This window comes from Tachyglossus aculeatus, chromosome 7 (assembly GCF_015852505.1).
Source record: "Tachyglossus aculeatus isolate mTacAcu1 chromosome 7, mTacAcu1.pri, whole genome shotgun sequence".
Lineage (NCBI taxonomy): Eukaryota > Metazoa > Chordata > Mammalia > Monotremata > Tachyglossidae > Tachyglossus > Tachyglossus aculeatus.
In genome coordinates this window covers 5,821,334-5,840,486 of record NC_052072.1, presented here as the reverse complement: position 1 = coordinate 5,840,486, position 19,153 = coordinate 5,821,334, and the positions used below count along the sequence as shown (strand labels likewise).

The following is a 19,153-nucleotide window of genomic DNA, read 5'->3' as shown; positions in this document are numbered from 1 at the left end:
GAACTGAGGCCCAGAAAAGTGAAGTGACTTGCCCAAAGTCACCCAGCTGACAATTGGCAGAGCTGGGATTTGAACCCATGACCTCTGACTCCAAAGCCCGGGCTCTTTCCACTGAGCCACGCTGCTTCTCTTTGGAGTCAGAGGTCATGAGTTCAAATCCCGGCTCCACCACTCGTCAGCTGTGTGACTTTGGGCAAGTCACTTCACTTCTCTGGGCCTCAGTTACCTCATCTGTAAAATAGGGATTAACACTGTGAGCCCCACGGGGGACAACCTGATCACCTTGTATCCCCCCAGAGCTTAGAACAGTGCTCTGCACATAGTAGGCGCTTAATAAATGCCATTATTATTATTATCATTATTATTATTATTAGAGAGCACTGTTTGCTCTCGGGCGGGGCTTCCACGCCAAGGTCAGTGGTAGCCACACATCGCCCACTGCCACCAAGGGCACGGCCTTGCCTCAGGCCTTCACCTTAGCCCAAGTGCGCATGCGCACATCCTAACCCGCTCTGCCCCCCCCCAGGGTGTTGCCGCCAGTTACGGGGCGCATGCGCACATCCTAACCCGCTCTGCCCCCCCCGTGTTGCCGCCAGTTACAGGGCGCATGCGCACATCCTAACCCGCTCTGCCCCCCCCTCCCCGTGTTGGCGACGGTTCGGAAGCGCATGCGCACATCCTAACCCGCTCTGCCCGCCCCACTCCGTGTGTTGTGGCCAAGTTGGGGAGCGCATGCGCACAATCTAACTCGCTCTGCCCTCCCCACCCCGTGTGTTGTCGCCAGTTGGGGGGCGCATGCGCACATCTTAACCCGCTCCACCCCAACTGTGTTGTCGCCAGTTAGGGGGCGCATGCGCACATCCTAACCCCCTCCTGCCCTCCCCACCCCGAGTGTGTTGTCGCCACTTAGGGAGCGCATGCGCACATCCTAACCCCGAGTGTGTTGACACGTTAGGGGGCGCATACACACAACCTAACGCGCTCCACCCGACCGTGTTGTCGCGTTAGTTGGCGCATGCGCACATCCTAACACCCCCCCCGCCCTCCCCCCCAGGGTGTTGTCGCCAGTTAGGGGGCGCATGCGCATACCGTAACTGGCGCCACCTCGCCTATTGTCGCGTTAGTGGGCGCATGCGCACATCCTAACCCCTCTGCCCTCCCCCCCCAGGGTGTTGTCGCCAGTTAGTGGGCGCACGTGCACATCTTAGCACCCCCCGCCCTCCCAACCCCGAGGGTGTTGACGCCAGTAAGGGAGCGCATGCGCAAATCCTAGCCCTCCCCACCCCAGGGTGTTGGCGCCAGTTAGTCGACGCATGCGCATACCGTAACCGGCGCCACCTCGACTATTGTCGCGTTAGTGGGCGCATGCGCCCATCATAACCCCCGCCCTCCCCACCCCGAGGGTGTTGGCGCCAGTTAGGGAGCGCATGCGCAAATCCTAGCCCTCCCCACCCCAGGGTGTTGGCGCCAGTTAGTCGACGCATGCGCATACCGTAACCGGCACCACCCCGACTGTCGCGTTAGTGGGCGCATGCGCACATCCTAACTCCCTGCCCTCCCCACCCCGAGGGTGTTGGCGCCAGTTAGGTGGCGCATGCGCATACCGTAACCGGCGCCACCTCGGCTATTGTCGCGTGAGTGGGCGCATGCGCACAGCCTGGCCCTCCCCGTGCGTGTTGTCGCCCTCTTGTGGGCGGGGCCCGAGCCTCGCGTCACCCGTTGTTTTCTGGAAGATTCGGGGCCGCTGAGGCGCCTCGCCCTCGTCGCCATTTTGTGGGTCGCCACAGCCAGCGCCACAGGCGGCCCGGGATCGGGATCGTCGGGATCATTGGGACCGTCGGGATCGGGACCACCGGGATCGGGATTGGGATCAGGATCGCCAGCCCGAGAGCCTCGTCGGTCCCTGTTGCGCGGCGTGTCCTTGGTGGAGGCCCAGGTGAGGCGGGGCCTCCCTTTCCTTTCCCTTCCCTTCAGTCAATCAATCAATCGTATTTATTGAGCGCCTACTGTGTGCAGAGCACTGTACTAAGCGCTTGGGAAGTACAAGTTGGCAACATCTAGAGACGGTCAATCAATCAATCGTATTTATTGAGCGTTTACTATGTGCAGAGCACTGTACTAAGCGCTTGGGAAGTCCAAGTTGGCAACATCTAGAGACGGTCAATCAATCAATCAATCGTATTTATTGAGCGTTTACTATGTGCAGAGCACTGTACTAAGCGCTACCCAACAGTGGGCTCCTCTCTGGCTTTTATTGGACGCCCCCGGGGAAGCCCTTCCTATGTGCCAAACACTGAGCTAACCACTGGGCCACAGCCAACCTTAGCAAGGTTGGATACGGTCCCTGCGGTCACCTGGGTGACTTTGGGCAGGTCACTTCACTTCCCTGGGCCTCAGTTCCCTCATCTGGAAAATGGGGATGAAGACTGGGAGCCCACCGTGGGACAACCTCATCACCTTGTCCCCCCCCCCCCTCAGCGCTTAGAACAGTGCTTCGCACATAGTAAGTGTTTAGGGATAGTATGTTCGAATCCCGACCCCCGCCATTGTCAGCTGGGTGACTTTGGGCGAGTCCCTTCACTTCTCTGGGCCTCAGTTCCCTCATCTGTCAAATGGGGGGGTGAAGATTGTGAGCCCCCCCCGTGGGACAACCTGATCACCTGGTAACCTCCCCAGCGCTTAGAACAGTGCTTCGCACGTAGTAACCGCTTCATAAATGCCATCATTAATTAATTAAAGCTAAATGCACATCATTAACAAAACAGAATAGTAAATGTATACAAGTAAAATAACTAGAGTAGTAAATCTGTACAAACATGTATATCTACACCTGTATATATGTTTGTACATATTTATTACTCTATTTTACTTGTACATATCTACCCTATTTATTTTATTTTGTTAGTGTGTTTGGTTTTATTCTCTGTCTCCCCCTTTTAGACTGTGAGCCCACTGTTGGGTAGGGACTGTCTCTATACGTTGCCAATTTGTACTTCCCAAGCGCTTAGTACAGTGCTCTGCACATAGTATGCGCTCAATAAATACGATTGATTGATATGCTTTGGGGAGGGGGAGAGGAAAAGGGGGGCTCAGTCTGTACTTGTATCACTATGATTCATTCAATCGTATTGAGCGCTTACTGTGTGCAGAGCACTGTACTAAGCACTTGGGAAGTACAAGTTGGCAACACACAGCCTTTTGTTAAGCCCGTACTATGTGCCAAGCACTGTTCTAAGCGCTGGGGAGGATACAAGGTTCATTCATTCATTCAATCGTTTTTATTGAGCACTTACCGTGTGCAGAGCACTGTACTAAGCACTTGGGAAGTACAAGTTGGCAACACACAGCCTTTTGTTAAGCGCGTACTATGTGCCAAGCACTGTTCTAAGCGCTGGGGAGCATACAAGGCTTATTCATTCAATCGTATTTATTGAGCACTTACTGTGTGCAGAGCACTGTACTAAGCGCTTGGGAAGTCCAACTAGAGACGGTCCCTGCCCAACAGCGGGCTCAGAGTCTAGAAGGGGGAGACAGACAACAAAACAAAATATATTAACCAAGTAAAATAAATAGAATAAATATGCACAAATAAAATAAATCAATAGAGTAATAAATCCGTACAAACATATCTACCTGTGCTGGGGGGAGAGGAAGGAAGGGGCTGAGTGGGTGGGCTCCCAGGCTTCACCCCCCATTTTGCAGATGAGGGAACTGAGGCCCAGAGAAGTGACTTGCCCAAAGTCCCCCAGCTGCGAAGGGGCGGAGGCGGGATTAGAACCCATGACCTCTGCAAGCCCGGGTTCCTGTCACTAGAAGGAGGAAGGAGGAGGAGGAAGAGGGAGGAGGTGGTGTCTCCCAGCGCCATGTTGTGGGCCGCCTTCGCCCGCTCCCCTCAGGCCGCCACAAAATGGCCGCGCCGACAACGACGCTCTCAGTCATTCATTCACTCATTCAGTCGTATTTATTGAGCGCTTACTGTGTGCAGAGCACTGGACTAAGCGCTTGGGAAGTACAACTTGGCAACATATACAGACGGTCCCTATTCATTCATTCGTTCAGTCGTATTGAGCGCTTACTGTGTGCAGAGCACTGGACTAAGCGTTTGGGAAGGACAAGTTGGCAACACATAGAGACGGTCCCTATTCATTCATTCGTTCAGTCGTATTTATTGAGCGCTTACTGTTTGCAGAGCACTGGACTAAGCGCTTGGGAAGGACAAGTTGGCAACACATAGAGACGGTCCCTAGTCATTCAGTCGTGTTTATCGAGCGCTTACTGTGTGCAGAGCACTGGACTAAGCGCTTGGGAAGTACAAGTTGGCAACACATAGAGACAGTCCCTACCCAACATTTATTCATTCATTCATTCAGTCGTATTTATTGAGCGCTTACTGTGCAGAGCACTGGACTAAGCGCTTGGGAAGGACAAGTTGGCAACACCTAGAGACGGTCCCTACCCAACATTCATTCATTCAGTCGTATTTATTGAGCGCTTACTGTGTGCAGAGCACTGGACTAAGCGCTTGGGAAGTACAAGTTGGCAACACATAGAGACGGTCCCTACCCAACATTTATTCATTCATTCATTCAGTCGTATTTATTGAGCGCTTACTGTGCAGAGCACTGGACTAAGCGCTTGGGAAGGACAAGTTGGCAACGTATAGAGACGGTCCCTACCCAGCATTCATTCATTCAGTCGTATTTATTGAGCGCTTACTGTGTGCAGAGCACTGGACTAAGCGCTTGGGAAGGACAAGTTGGCAACACCTAGAGACGGTCCCTACCCAACATTCATTCATTCAGTCGTATTTATTGAGCGCTTACTGTGTGCAGAGCACTGGACTAAGCGCTTGGGAAGGACAAGTTGGCAACACATAGAGACGGTCCCTACCCAACATTCATTCAATCAATCAATCAATCGTATTTACTGAGCGCTTACTGCGTGCAGAGCACCGTACTAAGCGCTTGGGAAGTACAAGTTGGCAACATCTAGAGACGGTCCCTACCCAACAGTGGGCTCACAGTCTAGAAGGGGGAGACAGAGAACAAAACATATTAACAAAATAAAATAAATACAATAAATATGTACAAGTAAAATTAATAAATAAATAGAGTAATAAATACGTGCAAACATATATACAGGTGTAGAGGAGCCGCGTGGCTTAGTTGCAAGAGCCCAGACTTGGGAGTCAGGTCGTGGGTTCCAATCCCGGCTCTGCCACTTGTCTGCCGGGTGGCCTTGGGCAAGCCCCTCAACTTCTCTGGGCCTCAGTGACCTCATCTGTAAATTAAAGCTGAGCCCCGCTTGGGACAACCTGATTACCCTGTATCTACCCCTACCTCTTAGAGCAGTGCTTGGCACATAGTAAGCGCTTAACAAATACTATCGGCATCATTATTATTGAGTGGCGGAGGCCAGATTAGAACCCATGACCTTCTGAGTCCCAGGCTCTACCCACTTCACCATGCTGCCCTCAGCCCGGCCCCGTCACTGTTTTTAATAACGATATTTAACGTCTAAAACGTTCTAAGCGCCGGGGGAGGTCCGAGTTAATTAGGAGGGACACACTTATCTGCCGTGTGACCTTGGGTAAGTCACTTAATGCCTGTGCCTCAGTGACCTCATCTGTAAAATGGGGGCTAAGTCCTCCCTCTAGTATCTCGTGTCTACGTTTTGTATCTTATAATTAATTGCATCTACCCCAGCACTTAGTACAGCGCCTGACGCATAGTAAACGCTTCACAAATGCCATGATCGTAACCTTGGCCTTGCAGTTAAATTGCTTATTGAGCGCCATCTGGCCCAGAACGAATTAATCAGAGGTATTTGAGTGCTTTTCCTTCCCAAAACTCAGGACAAAGTGCTTGCGGGAATCAGATCTAATTACGCTGGTAATCAGACACAGAATTCACAGAATTCAAGACACAGAATTCACGGTCTAGAGGGGGAGGTGGATTAAAGAAAATGGGAAAGTGAGTGGAGTATATGTACATAAGTGCTCTGGGGGTGGGGTGCATTTCCATAAATAAGGAAGGGACAAATACGGTGGGGGAATAAGGATTTAGGGGGAGGCCTCACGAAGCTGTGTTTGGTTTTTTTTTTTTAACAAGCTTTCAAAAATAATTAATTACCTTGTGTCTACCCCAGCAATTAGATCAGTTCTTGACACCTAATAAGCGTTGAACGATGTGGCCAAGCAGCGTGTTAAGCACTTGAGTCGGCGGTTTCCTGCCCATAACGAGTTTAACAAATACTATTTAAGAAAAAGGTGGGGAGTGGGGTTGTTCATAGAAGAGATTGAGATACAGCGAATAGGTTGCTGTTAGAGGAGCGAAGCGTTTGGGGTGAGTTGTTGGCCAAGAGCAAGGTAAGGTAGAAGGGGGAAAGGTGATGGAGTGCTTTGAAGTTGATATATGTTTGTACATATTCATTACTCTATTTTACTTGTACATATCTATTCTATTTATTTTATTTTGTTAGTATGTTTGGTTTTGTTCTCTGTCTCCCCCTTTTAGACTGTGAGCCCACTGTTGGGTAGGGACTGTCTCTATATGTTGCCAATTTGTACTTCCCAAGCGCTTAGTACAGTGCTCTGCACACAGTAAGCGCTCAATAAATGCGATTGATTGATTGATTGATGGGAAGGCGTTCGTAAAGATTTATTTTGGATGGGGGGAAGGATTCGGGTAGTGGAATGAAATACAGACTTGGGAGAGGAGGGAGATGGGAAGCTGGTTGGTACAGTAGCCCAAGAAAGGTAAGAGTTGGGATGGAGAGGAAAGGACAGATTTTTAGAGGCGTGGTGAAGGTAGAACTGATGGGATTTGGTGACCAGATGGCATGAGAAGCAGCGTGGCTCAGTGGAAAGAGCCTGGGCTTTCGAGTCACAGGTCATGGGTTCAAATCCCGGCCCTGCCACTTGTCAGCTGTGTGGCTTCGGGGAAGTCACTTATCTTCTCTGGGCCTCAGTTCCCTCATCTGTAAAATGGGGATAAAGACTGTGAGCCCCAAGTGGGACAACCTGATGACCCTGTTACCTCCCCAGCGCTTAAAACGGTGCTTTGCACATTGTAAGCGCTTAATAAATGCCATTGTTATTATTATGAGAGATGAGTCGATAGTGCTCCGGCAATGGGTTCGGGAGACTCAGAGAGCTGGCCCAAGCGATGGACATAATAATAATGGCATTTATTAAGTGCTTACTATGTGCCAAGCGCTGGGGAGGATACAAGGTAATCAGGTTGTCCCACAGGGGGCTCACAGTCTTCATCCCCATTTTACAGATGAGGTAACTGAGGCACAGAGAAGTGAAGTGACTTGTCCAAAGTCACACAGCTGACAAGCGGCGGGGCCGGGATTTGAACCCATGACCTCCGACTCCAAAGCCCGGGCTCTTTCCACTGAGCCATGCTGCTTCTCCAGTGAGGACCACTAAGCTCTTGGGGGGAGTAGAACAGGCACGAAACCTGTTTCCTAACAACTAGGAGCTGATTCCAAAACTGCAAAGGCAGTGGGAAGTCTGCAGGCTGCAGGGACCATCAGTCAGTCAGTAGTATTTGTTGAACACTTAACGTGTGCAGAGCCTTGGGAGAGTCCAGTACAGTAGAGTCGGTGGACATGATCCCTGTCCTCATGTAGTTCACAATTTAGTGGATGATTGATGAGATCCTGGTGGCTGTGAGCACGGAGTAGTTCACTCAATCCCCCTTCCATCGGAAGATCAGTAGTATCTGGGACAGCCTGATTACCTTATATCCCCCCCCCCAGCGCTTAGAACAGTGCTTAGAACATATTTATTACTCTATTTTACTTGTACATTTCTATCCTATTTATTTTATTTTTTTGGTATGTTCGGCTTTGTTCTCTGCCTCCCCCTTTTAGACTGTGAGCCCACTGTTGGGTAGGGACGGTCTCTGTGTGTTGCCAATTTGTACTTCCCAAGCGCGTAGTACAGTGCTCTGCACATAGTAAGCGCTCAATAAATACGATTGATTGATTGATTGCTTGGCGCATAGTAAGCACTTAACAAATGCCATTATTATTATTATTGCCCAGTGTGTGCCGAGACTGTACTAACCAGTTCTCCACAGCTGATGGCAAGCGTATGGAATGCAGTCCCAGGAATTTGCGCAGGCGGGAAATAATCATCATAATTGTGGTATTTTTAAAGTACTTACTATGCACCAATCCCCTTGCTGAGCACAGGAGTCCATACACTATAATCAGGTCAGTCACAGGCCCTGTCCCGTGTGGGGCTCACAGCCTAAATGGGGAGGGGAGAGAACAGCTGCTTATCTTTATTTTACAGAAATTTGTAGAAATCAAAGGGACAGAACTAGGTGCTGGATAGATACAATCGAGTTTCAGCGCTACAAGAGGGGTTTGGATAATAATAATAATGGCATTTATTAAGCGCTTACTATGTGCAAAGCACTGTTCTGAGTGCTGGGGAGGTTACAGGGTGATCAGGTTGCCCCACGGGGGGCTCACAGTCTTCATCCCCATTTTATAGATGAGGGAACTGAGGCCCAGAGAAGGGAAGTGACTTGCCCAGAGACACACAGCTGACAATTGGCAGAGCTGGGATAAGATGTCCAGGTCATAACAGGCCCCTCCGAGCATCTTGTTGCCACCGGAGGAGGGAAATAGTGCGATACGGCAGTGCTGATGTCCTTATCCTGATCTTTGCATTTCCTTTTGCAAAGGAAACAAATTATATTCATTTGTGTCTGCTTGCCGTTTCAGTTCTTGGTAAACTCCTCAACATCTGGCAGGTGGCCTTGAATAAATCAATCAGTCAATCAATCGTATTTATTGAGCGCTTACTGTGTGCAGAGCACTGTACTAAGCGCTTGGGAAGTCCAAGTTGGCAACATATATAGAATAAATGACGATGAGTGTGATGGCCACCTTAGTGCGTCCTTAAATTAATCTTGCCGTGTGGTTCTTTGGCTTGTACCACGAGAGCGTATCACTCTGGCTTTAGAGGTCCAGTGTAGCCCTCCAACTCCAAGTCGGATAAGCTAAATAATAATAATGATGATGGTATTTGTTAAGCGCTTACTATGTGCAAAGCACTGTTCCAAGCTAAAGAGTGGGGAGGGTGAAGGGTGAATAGTTTTAATTGGTTTTCCTGGGGGGCATTACCTTAGAACCACACCCAGGCCTGAAGTAAATATTCTTATGACACCGTTGAAGTCCTGAGCAGATACGTGTGGCATGTTGATCTTTAATGACCTCTCCAGGAAAATATTTTAATTGGGTAGATGATTAGCCAGAGGAGATTCATGTTTGTGATGGAGGCTTCAGACCCTTCTTGCCCTGTAACTACCGCAGGACTTGCCTAGACTTGTTTCCTTTATTTAAAAGGAGCAGTTGGAGAACCCGCAGATTTGGACTCTGGCATGGACGCTTAGTACAGTGCTCTGCACACAGTAAGCGCTCAATAAATACGATTGATGGTGATTAGTAAGAGATTGTTTGATCAGAATGTTTATATTGTAGCAATTGACTTCTCTGCCTTGGGCTGTTCAATTTCGACAAGGCATTCCTCCTCTGCCAACTTTGGCTGCTGTGGTGGTGTTTGTCAGGCACCTAATCATTGTTTAACTCGATTCATTCAATCGTATTTATTCATCATCAATCGTATTTACTGAGCACTTACTATGTGCAGAGCACTGTACTAAGCGCTTGGGTAGTACAAATTGGCAACATATAGAGACAGTTCCTACACAACAGTGGGCGCACAGTCTAAAAGGGGGAGACAGAGAACAAAACCAAAGATACTAACAAAATAAAATAAATAGAATAGTATTGAGCGCTTACTGTGTGCAGAGCACTGTACTAAGCGCTTGGGAAGTACAAGTTGGCAACATATAGAGACAGTCCCTATCAACAGTGGGCTCACAGTCTAGAAGGGGGAGACAGAGAACAAAGCAAAACATTAACAAAATAAAATAGAGATGAATTGTTGATGTGTGACGTCCCGGACTAGGAGCTTAAGAAGTGCATTTGACATTTAAAGCACCTAAAGAGTCCCGAATCCGAATTCAGTTTTCCCACGCCGGATGTCCCACGTTAAAGCCACTGTCGTTTTTCATATCCGACGATCTCTCCCTCGGTGCCTCGGGAGTAAATCACAGCTACATGGGATGCCGTTTAATGGGCAGGTTTTTTTCTTTTCTTATTTTCCAGATGCGGCACTCGAGGAGAACGGCTTGTCCCGACTGGGATGAGAAGGAGAGCTGGCCTCAGCGGAGGTGCGGCAGCCAGAAACGAAAGAGGAGATCACCCAGCAGCGCCCGGGACAACAAGCGCTGCAAGCATAATCACTCAAAAGGGTCCGATAGGTACTCGCCCGTCTTGTTTCATTTTTAAACCGACCTGTCCATCTTCCAACACTGTTGCCTCTCGGCTATGTCCTGGAGCAGTCTGGACTGATGGTGGTGGAATTGCGTGTGGCACGCTCTGAAGGAGAGCTCTCTCGCCCCGGGGAAATCTGGGATAAACCGCGACAGCGCGGTTCCCACTTGGAATTCTCCTCCGCGGCCATGGAAGTCCCTAGAAACACGGTCCCCTTGGGCGGTGTAAACTGTCTGGCCAGGGGTCCAGAGCCTTGGAGTGGCAGGCTGGGATACCACGAGGAATTGCCCGGTTATCGGGGAGGGTGGAGAGAGGCTTGGGGCGAGCACCGCGAAGCCTCAGCCGGTCCGGAAAGCAGGAGGATTTCCCGGACGGGAATGGGGCTGAGGCCCTCGGGCCGAAACGCTCCGTGGCACTTTGCCGCAGGACGCCTCTTCGTACAATTTGAGTTCCCAGTCCGGGGGGGAAGGAGGAACTGGAGGGAAAGTTGAGATCCCCTATGGAGCGGACTGTCGAGCCATCTCACAGTTCCTTCTAACGTCCTGTTGCCGCTTTTGCAGAGTCCTGGGCTGGTTGGACTCTTCAAGTTTGTCCCAGTAAATGCAATTACGTTGTTCTTCAGAGCTGTGTTAAAAGTTGGGGGCTTTAGACAGGCGTCTAGGAAACTGCCCTAGAAATTTTCCCCGACCCCGGAGCGTTTCTGGAGAGCCGTCGACCGAGTCGGTTGTAATTTCTTTAATTGTAGCCGTTATTTGGAAGCCAGGTCTCTAAATGAAAGAGATTATCATAACCGGCGCTACATTGACGAGTATAGGAGTGGCGACAGTCAAGGATTTGAATTTGGGCATCATCACAGAGACCGTGAAAGTGGTTATCACAACCACAGTAGCAAGTCCTCTGGTAGAAGTGGAAGAAGTAGTTATAAAAGGAAGTTCCACTTTCATCATAGCTCTTCGCACCACTCACATACGGTAGGAGGCCTTTTTAACTCCATTTCTGGAAATTTAACTTGGCAATTAAGCGGGAAAGCGATTAATGTTTGGGAGGGGGTGGCGGGGGGAGCTTTTGTTTTTAGATGAAGTCTGATTTATATTATGCTAATTTTTTTTAATGGGTGTGAAGGATAATAAATTCCTGAAATGCATCGATACTTTGCTTAGCGAGAGTGGGCGTTTTTATCGGATTTTTCCGCTGCGGGGTTGGAGGTGGTTTTGCCGGTTATCTTCATTTGGGCCGTTGTAGCCCAAATGAGCTTGATTTAATTAAAGCGGATATCGAGCAGATGTCAAAATCTTAACCTTAATATTTGTGGCCAAGACAGGCTGCTCGTGCAGATTCCATTTAAAAACACATTAAGCCCAAGCAGCCTCTCTGCGGCTCTAAAATCCAGCAGCCTAAGGGTCAGCTCTGGACATGCCAGCGGACGTGCAGCTACGCAAAACCTATGTCAGAGCATTAAACAGTTAATGTATTTACCGAATGCTCCCACAGGCTCGGTCCTAATGTTCCTAATTGCAAATGTGAACCTTCAAATTAGCCTCTACTCATTCTGTTGACTCGGCTGCCGTGGAAATAATTTCGTGGGTGAGCTAGGAAACATTGATTTGGCCACAGGTGGGATTTTTGTAAGACGAGTAAAATGTATATCCGGCAGTCAAGATGAAACTAGCAAATACAGGACAGTTAGATTTTGTTGAAGTATTTCAATTGCACCGTTTTTTGTTGTTTTTGTTTTTTTTTTTAATAAAGAAATTGTGTTATGTGATGTTGCCTTGCCACTTTTGAGTATCTTATCTGAAAATCTGTTCCTTGCCATGTTTTTCTCCTGTTAACATAAACTATGTGCCCTGTGAATTTCTGGGGACTGAATTTGAAATTGCTCCTGCCAACCGTTTGTGGCCTGGCGTGTATCTGAATGCCTGAATATCTCCCCGCTGAATGAATTTCGTATTCTGCCCTGAATTCACTCGGTTATATTGATTGGCTGGACGATCTTGGTGCCGCCTACTTGCCGTATCCAGAAGAGTCACCGAAGGAAAAGATCCAGGAGTGTAGAGGATGATGAGGAGGGTCACCTGATCTGTCAGAGTGGAGACGTACTAAGTGCAAGATGTATAGATAATTTTTCCACACTTATTAACTTTGCAGATAGCATAATCTGTATAGAATATAAGATGTCAGGAATTTGGAAATCTTTTATTTTTCTTTTATCTTCTCTCTCTCTCTCTCTCTCTCTCTCTTTTTTTTTTCCGTTTCCTTTTGGCGGGGAGGGATTGTGTTTGTTTTACGTTCTATGGAAATTGCCTGTTGATATGCCCAACTCCCGAAATAATGAAGCTTAATGGCATTAGATCGGGAAGTGAGATTAGACCGGAAGATAGCTGTAACTAACTGTTTTGATGAGTAGCCCAGTAAAAATAAATGTCTAGTCTTAAAGTACCTTGTTTTTGTAGCGACAAGGCCTAGAATATCTCCATTGATAGCATTTGCCCTGTTTGTGTAATGCAGTGATGAAAGTGTCCCCACTTCTCGTGTGACCGCTGTCATGTCTCTCTCTTAGATGAAATCGTGGCTACTTTAGGCGAAGGGGCCTTTGGGAAAGTGGTGGAGTGCATCGATCATAAGGCGTGAGTGTTTGGCTTCCGTCCCCAGAGGCTCCGTGCCGCGGGTGTAAGATTAATCGGGGCGTTGGTTAAGGGCCGGGGCGGGTCGAAGACGATCCGGTTGGGAGGACGAAACGAGCAAAGGGAAGTTAAAGTTGCCCCCCAGCAGACGCGCGGCAGAGCCGGGCGTAGACAACCAATCAATCAATCAATCATTTATTGAGCGCTTACTATGTGCAGAGCACTGTACTAAGCGCTTGGGAAGTACAAATTGGCAACATATAGAGACAGTCCCTACCCAACATTGGGCTCACAGTCTAAAAGGGGGAGACAGAGAAAAAAAAAAGAAAACCAAACATACTAACAAAATAAAATAAATAGATATGTACAAGTAAAATAAATAAATAGAGTAATAAATATGTACAAACATATACATATATACAGGTAGACAAGAGATGGGGGCGGAATCCTCCTTACCATTTCTCTCTTCAGAGCGTTTTCAAGATGGTCCAGTGTTAGGTGGGCTCCCTCTGAATAACCTGATATAATAATGATGGCGTTTATTAAGCGCTTACTCTGTGCAGAGCACTGTTCTAAGCGCTGGAGAGGTTACAAGATGATCAGGTTGTCCCACGGGGGGGACTCACAGTCTTCATCCCCATTTTACCGATGAGGGAACTGAGGCCCAGAGAAGTTAAGTGACTTGCCCAAAGTCACACAGCTAATTGGTGGAGCTGGGATTTGAACCCATGGCCTCTGACTCCAAAACCCGGGCTCTTTCCCACTGAGCCACGCTGGTATTCCCTAGACTAGCATATACCGCTTTTAAAATGTCCTTCCAGGACAAGCACCCTAGAGAAAATAGCGCGGCTCACGGGAAATTGGGAGACAGAGGTCATGGGTTCTAATCCCGGCTCCGCCACTTGTCAGCTGTGAGACTTTGGGCAAGTCACTTCGCTTCTCTGGGCCTCAGTTCCCTCATCTGGAAAATGGGGGTTAAGAATGTGAGCCCCACGTGGGACAACCCGAATACCTTGCATTCCCCACCCCCAGGGCTTGGCATATAGTAAGTGCTTAATTCATTCAACCGTATTGAGCGCTTACTGCGTGCAGAGCACTGGACTAAGCGCTTGGGAAGCCCAAATTGGCAACATATAGAGACGGTCCTTATCCAACAGCGGGCTCACGGCCTAGAAGGGGAAGACAGACAATCAATCGATCAATCGTATTTATTGAGCGCTTACTGTGTGCAGAGCACTGTACTAAGCGCTTGGGAAGTACAAGTTGGCAACATATAGAGATAGTCCCTACCCAACAGTGGGCTCACAGTCTAAAAGCAAAACAAGGAGACAGGTGTCAAGTCGTCAGAACAAAATGCCCACCGTTACTATTATTATTCACTTATTTGTTAAATCAAGGGGACAGTGAACACTCTAGAAAGCCGCAACCGTTAACAATATCTCGGCCTTCCTTTTCCAGGGGCGGTAGGCGCGTTGCAGTTAAAATAGTTAAAAATGTCGATAGATACTGTGAGGCGGCCCGTTCAGAAATAGAAGTGTTGGAACACTTAAACGCAACAGACCCAAACAGCACATTGTAAGTATGAACTTGACGCTGAGTTTATTATGGTCCTAAGATGCCCGGCTGCTTATTACCGGCGTGGCTGAACCCGGGGGGGTTTTTTCCCACGCAGCCGCTGCGTCCAGATGCTGGAATGGTTCGAGCACCACGGTCACGTTTGCATTGTCTTTGAGCTCCTGGGGCTCAGTACCTACGACTTCATTAAAGAAAACAGTTTTTTGCCCTTTCGACTGGATCACATCAGGCAGATGGCCTATCAGATTTGCAAGTCTGTAAATTGTAAGTACTTCTCCGTGCCCTTCCTCCATGCTGTTGGGTGGGGGGCGGAGGGGGAATTACCAGCGGACGTTTCCTTTTTTTTTTTCTTGCAGTCTTGCACAGTAACAGACTGACTCATACGGATCTGAAGCCGGAAAACATTTTATTTGTGCAGTCCGATTACGTGGAGGAGTATAATCCCAAAATGGTAAGGTCTTCATTTGCGGCAGTGTCCTTCCTGAAGCGCACAATGGCGCGGGGCTCAGTGGCAAGAGCCGGGGCTTGAGAGCCGGAGGTCACGGGTTCTAATCCTGGCTCCGCCACGTGTCAGCTGTGTGACTTTGGGCGAGTCCCTTCGCTTCTCTGAGCCTGTTGCCTCATCTGTAAAATGGGGATTAAGACTGTGAGCCCCTCGCGGGACAACCTGATCACCTTCTATCCCCCACCCAGTGCTTTGCACAGAGTGAGCGCTTAGCAGATGCCATTATTATTATTATTCTAGACGGCGAGCCCGTTGTTGGGTAGAGATTGTCGCTGTTTGTCGCTTGAACTGTGCTTTGCGAGCGCTTAGTACAGTGCTTTGCACGCAGTAAGTGCTCGATAAATATGACTGAATATCTCTGCTCTTGATGGTGCGCTTCGGGTTTTTAGAAACGGGATGAACGCACGCTGAAGAACGCAGACATCAAAGTCGTGGACTTTGGAAGTGCAACGTACGATGACGAACATCACAGCACACTGGTGTCCACGAGGCACTACCGAGCCCCCGAGGTTATTCTAGGTTGGTTTTCCCATCCGAGTAGACGTCCCCTCTTTGTTCCCGGGCGCGCTCCTAAGGGGTCGGAGGGTTTCCGGAAAACCGAGCTCTGACGGAACTGTGTCTTGCAGCTCTAGGATGGTCCCAGCCCTGTGATGTTTGGAGTATCGGCTGCATTCTCATCGAATATTACCTGGGCTTCACGGTATTCCCGGTGAGTGAGGGAGCGGGTCTGCCCGAGAGCTGTCCTGGTTTTGGTCTCCTCCTTTCTTCAACGCCTCCCGTCTTGGTCGTGCTTCGGTTTTTCTTCAAGCCCATTTATTCATTGAATCGTATTTAGTGAGCGCTTACTGTGTGCAGAGCACTGGACTAAGCGCTTCGGAAGTACGAGCCGGCAACATCTAGAGACGGCCCCTACCCAACTGCGGGCTCACAGTCTAGAAGGGGGAGACGGACAGCCAGACAAAACACGTAGAGAGGCGTCAAAATGGTCAGAACAAATGAAATTACAGCTATATGCACATCAGTAACAAGTAGAGTAATAAATATGTACAAGTAAAATAGAGTAATAATGTACAAATTTATACAAGTGCTAATAAATCTGTGCAAGTACATACAAGTGCTTTGGGGAGGGGAAGGAGGAGAGGAGAAGGGGGGCTCACAAATCAACAAGAGGCAGGGAAAATGGAGGAATTTTTACATTTTAAGCTTCCCCTCTTTTTCCCCGCTCAGACACATGACAGTAAAGAGCACTTGGCAAGGATGCAGAGGGGGTGACAGACATCAGTAAGATTTGTTAGAAATCAGTAAGAGGGAAGTGAATTCATTCATAAATTTTGTATAATTTATACAACTTTGCATAATTTATACAATTTAATACATTAAATACAATTTAATTTATACAATTTAATACAATTATAAATTGTATAATAATAATTGTATAATTTATATAATTTGGGGAAGCAGCATGGCTCAGTGGGAAAAGCCCGGGAAGGGGAAGGATTAGAGGCAAAGGGGGGCTCACAAATCAACAAGAGGCAGGGAAAATGGAGGAATTTTTACATTTTAAGCTTCCCCTCTTTTTCCCCCACTCAGACACATGACAGCAAAGAGCACTTGGCAATGATGGAAAGGATCCTAGGACCTCTGCCCATGCATATGATACAGAAAACCAGGTATGTATGCTTGGATAATCTCACTCGCCCTCCCCCAGTTTCAGTTTTCCAACTGGTGGGGCCTTCAACGACCGTTGGGAAACGAATGGAAGAAAAAAATAATAGCCTTGTTTGAAGTCAGGGCTGTGGAATAAATGGCTCCAGATGGATTATCCCTCTCCCTCCTTGTGGATGATCACTTTGGGGAAGGGCCTTCCACCGGAGGGAAAAAGGGGATTTTTCCCCAACTTGGCATTTAAGCTCGGCTGTGCAGTGGCCAAATGGACCAGTTGGTGCCTTTTTTGCATCCAAGTGTAAAGGTTTAGCTTGGGGTCCCCCCCCCCCCACAACCTGCCTCGGTGGCGGACCCAGGGTAATGTCGAATGTCCTTTCTCGCCAGGAAACGAAAATATTTCCACCATGACCAGCTGGACTGGGACGAGCACAGCTCTGCCGGGAGATACGTCGCCCGGCGCTGCAAACCACTGAAGGTAAAAGAGGGAACCCCCGGGGATTGGGGTGGAAGGAGCAGGTGTCGAGGGGCGAAGCGGAGACCCCCTTTCCTGTATATGTGTGCGTGTGTGTGTGTGTGTGTGTGTGTGTGTGTGTGTGCATGTATATATATGTATGTGTATGTATATATGTATGTGTATATATATGTGTATGTGTATGTATATATATGTGTATGTATATATATGTGTATGTGTATATATATGTGTGTGTATATATGTGTATGTATATATGTGTGTGTGCATGTATATATGTGTGCATGTATGTGTGTATGTATACGTGTGTGTATGTATATGTGTGTATGTGTGTGTGTGTATGTGTATGTATGTGTGTGTGTATATATGTATGTGTGTATATATATATGTGTGTGTGTGTGTATATGTATGTGTGTGTGTATATGTATATGTGTGTGTGTATATGTATATGTGTGTATATATATGTGTATGTATATGTATACATATGTATATATACACAGCACCTGTATGTATGTTTGTACATATTTATTACTCTATTTTACTTGTACGTATCTATTCTATTTATTTTATTTTGTTAATACATGTTAACAAAATATTTTATTTTGTTCTGTCTGCCCCTTCTAGACTGTGAGCCCACTGTTGGGTAGGGACCGTCCCTACGTGTTGCCAACTTGCACTCCCCAAGCGCTTAGTACAGTGCTCTGCACACAGGAAGCGCTCACATGCGATTGATTGATTTCCTCGTCGGCTGTCTTTGGCGGTTCTTCTGCTTATGCAGTCGCATTTATTGAGTGCTTACTGGGTGCAGAGCACTGTACTAAGCGCTTGGGAAGTCCAAGTTGGCAACGTAAACTCGATCTCTGCTCCCGTCTCTGAGGCGGTGGGAATCGGGGTGCGTTCCCTGAAGGGCTAAAGGAAACTTACCTTGCTTTATCTTCCTCCCTTCCTTCCTTTTAGACTGTGAGCCCACTGTTGGGTAGGGACCGTCTCTATGTGTTGCCAACTTGCATTTCCCAAGCGCTTAGTACAGTGCTCTGCACACAGTAAGCGCTCAATAAATACGATTGATTGATTGATTCCTCCCTCCTTCCTAGGAATTCATGCTGTCTCAGGATACTGACCACGAGCACCTGTTTGACCTCATCCAGAAGATGCTGGAATACGATCCGTCCAAAAGAATCACTCTGAGAGAAGCCATGAAGCATCCTTTCTTCTCCTCCCTGAAGAAAGAGAAGATGTGACGGGTCTCCCTCCGCGGGCAACTTGTACAGCTCTCCGGCGGAGAGGCTATAGGCTGCGTCAGTCCAAACTTTGTATATAATTAAATTATTTTGTACAGTCAGCTTTGTAAATTTCTTACGTTTTTGTATCATTGCCATGTTTGTCGTCCCCGAGTATCAAAATAAACACTAATGAGGATGCCTTGGGTTTTGCCGGTGCCTTTTTAAAAATCCAGTTCAGCATTGAATAATAATAATGGCATTTATTAAGCGCTTACTATATGCAAAGCAATCATTCGTTCAATCGTATTTATTGGCGCTTAGTGATGGGACCGTTAAAAGCACTGTTCTAAGTGCTGGGGAGGTTACAAGGTGTTAATATGTTTTGTTTTGTTGTCCGTCTCCCCCTTTTAGACCGTGAACCTGCTGTTGAATAGGGACTGTCCCCATATGTTGCCAACTTGTACTTCCCAAGCGCTTAGTACAGTGCTCTGCACACAGTAAGCGCTCAATAAATATGACAATGAATGAATGATCAGGTTGTCCCACGGGGGGCTCACAGTCTAAAATCCCCATTTTACAGATGAGGGAACTGAGGCACCAAGAAGTGACTTGCCCAAAGTCACACAGCTGACAATTGGTGGAGGCAGGATTTGAACCCATGACTTCCGACCCCAAAGCCCGGGCTCTTTCTACTGAGCCACGCTGCTTCTCAGAGGTGTTTTTCACAGAC

General features: G+C 48.0%; 1 protein-coding gene across 2 annotated transcripts; it reads left to right on the top strand.

Annotated features, from left to right (window-relative positions):
* The first annotated feature begins 1,748 nt into the window (after positions 1–1,748).
* On the top strand, positions 1,749–18,621 carry CLK1 (CDC like kinase 1). Of its 2 annotated transcripts, XM_038748942.1 has the most exons (13): positions 1,760–1,936; positions 10,195–10,349; positions 11,108–11,333; positions 12,384–12,474; positions 12,923–12,989; positions 14,445–14,561; positions 14,659–14,825; positions 14,918–15,012; positions 15,456–15,585; positions 15,693–15,775; positions 16,657–16,736; positions 17,116–17,206; positions 18,295–18,621. In XM_038748942.1, the coding sequence occupies exons 2-13, from the start codon at positions 10,195–10,197 to the stop codon at positions 18,439–18,441; spliced, it is 1,449 nt and encodes a 482-aa protein (XP_038604870.1). In that variant the 5' UTR covers positions 1,760–1,936; the 3' UTR covers positions 18,442–18,621. The 2 variants fall into 2 exon arrangements, with proteins under 2 accessions (XP_038604871.1, XP_038604870.1); XM_038748943.1 differs by lacking the exons at positions 16,657–16,736; positions 17,116–17,206; positions 18,295–18,621 and adding an exon at positions 16,294–16,371 and having other exon boundaries at positions 1,749–1,936.
* Positions 18,622–19,153: the final 532 nt, after the last annotated feature.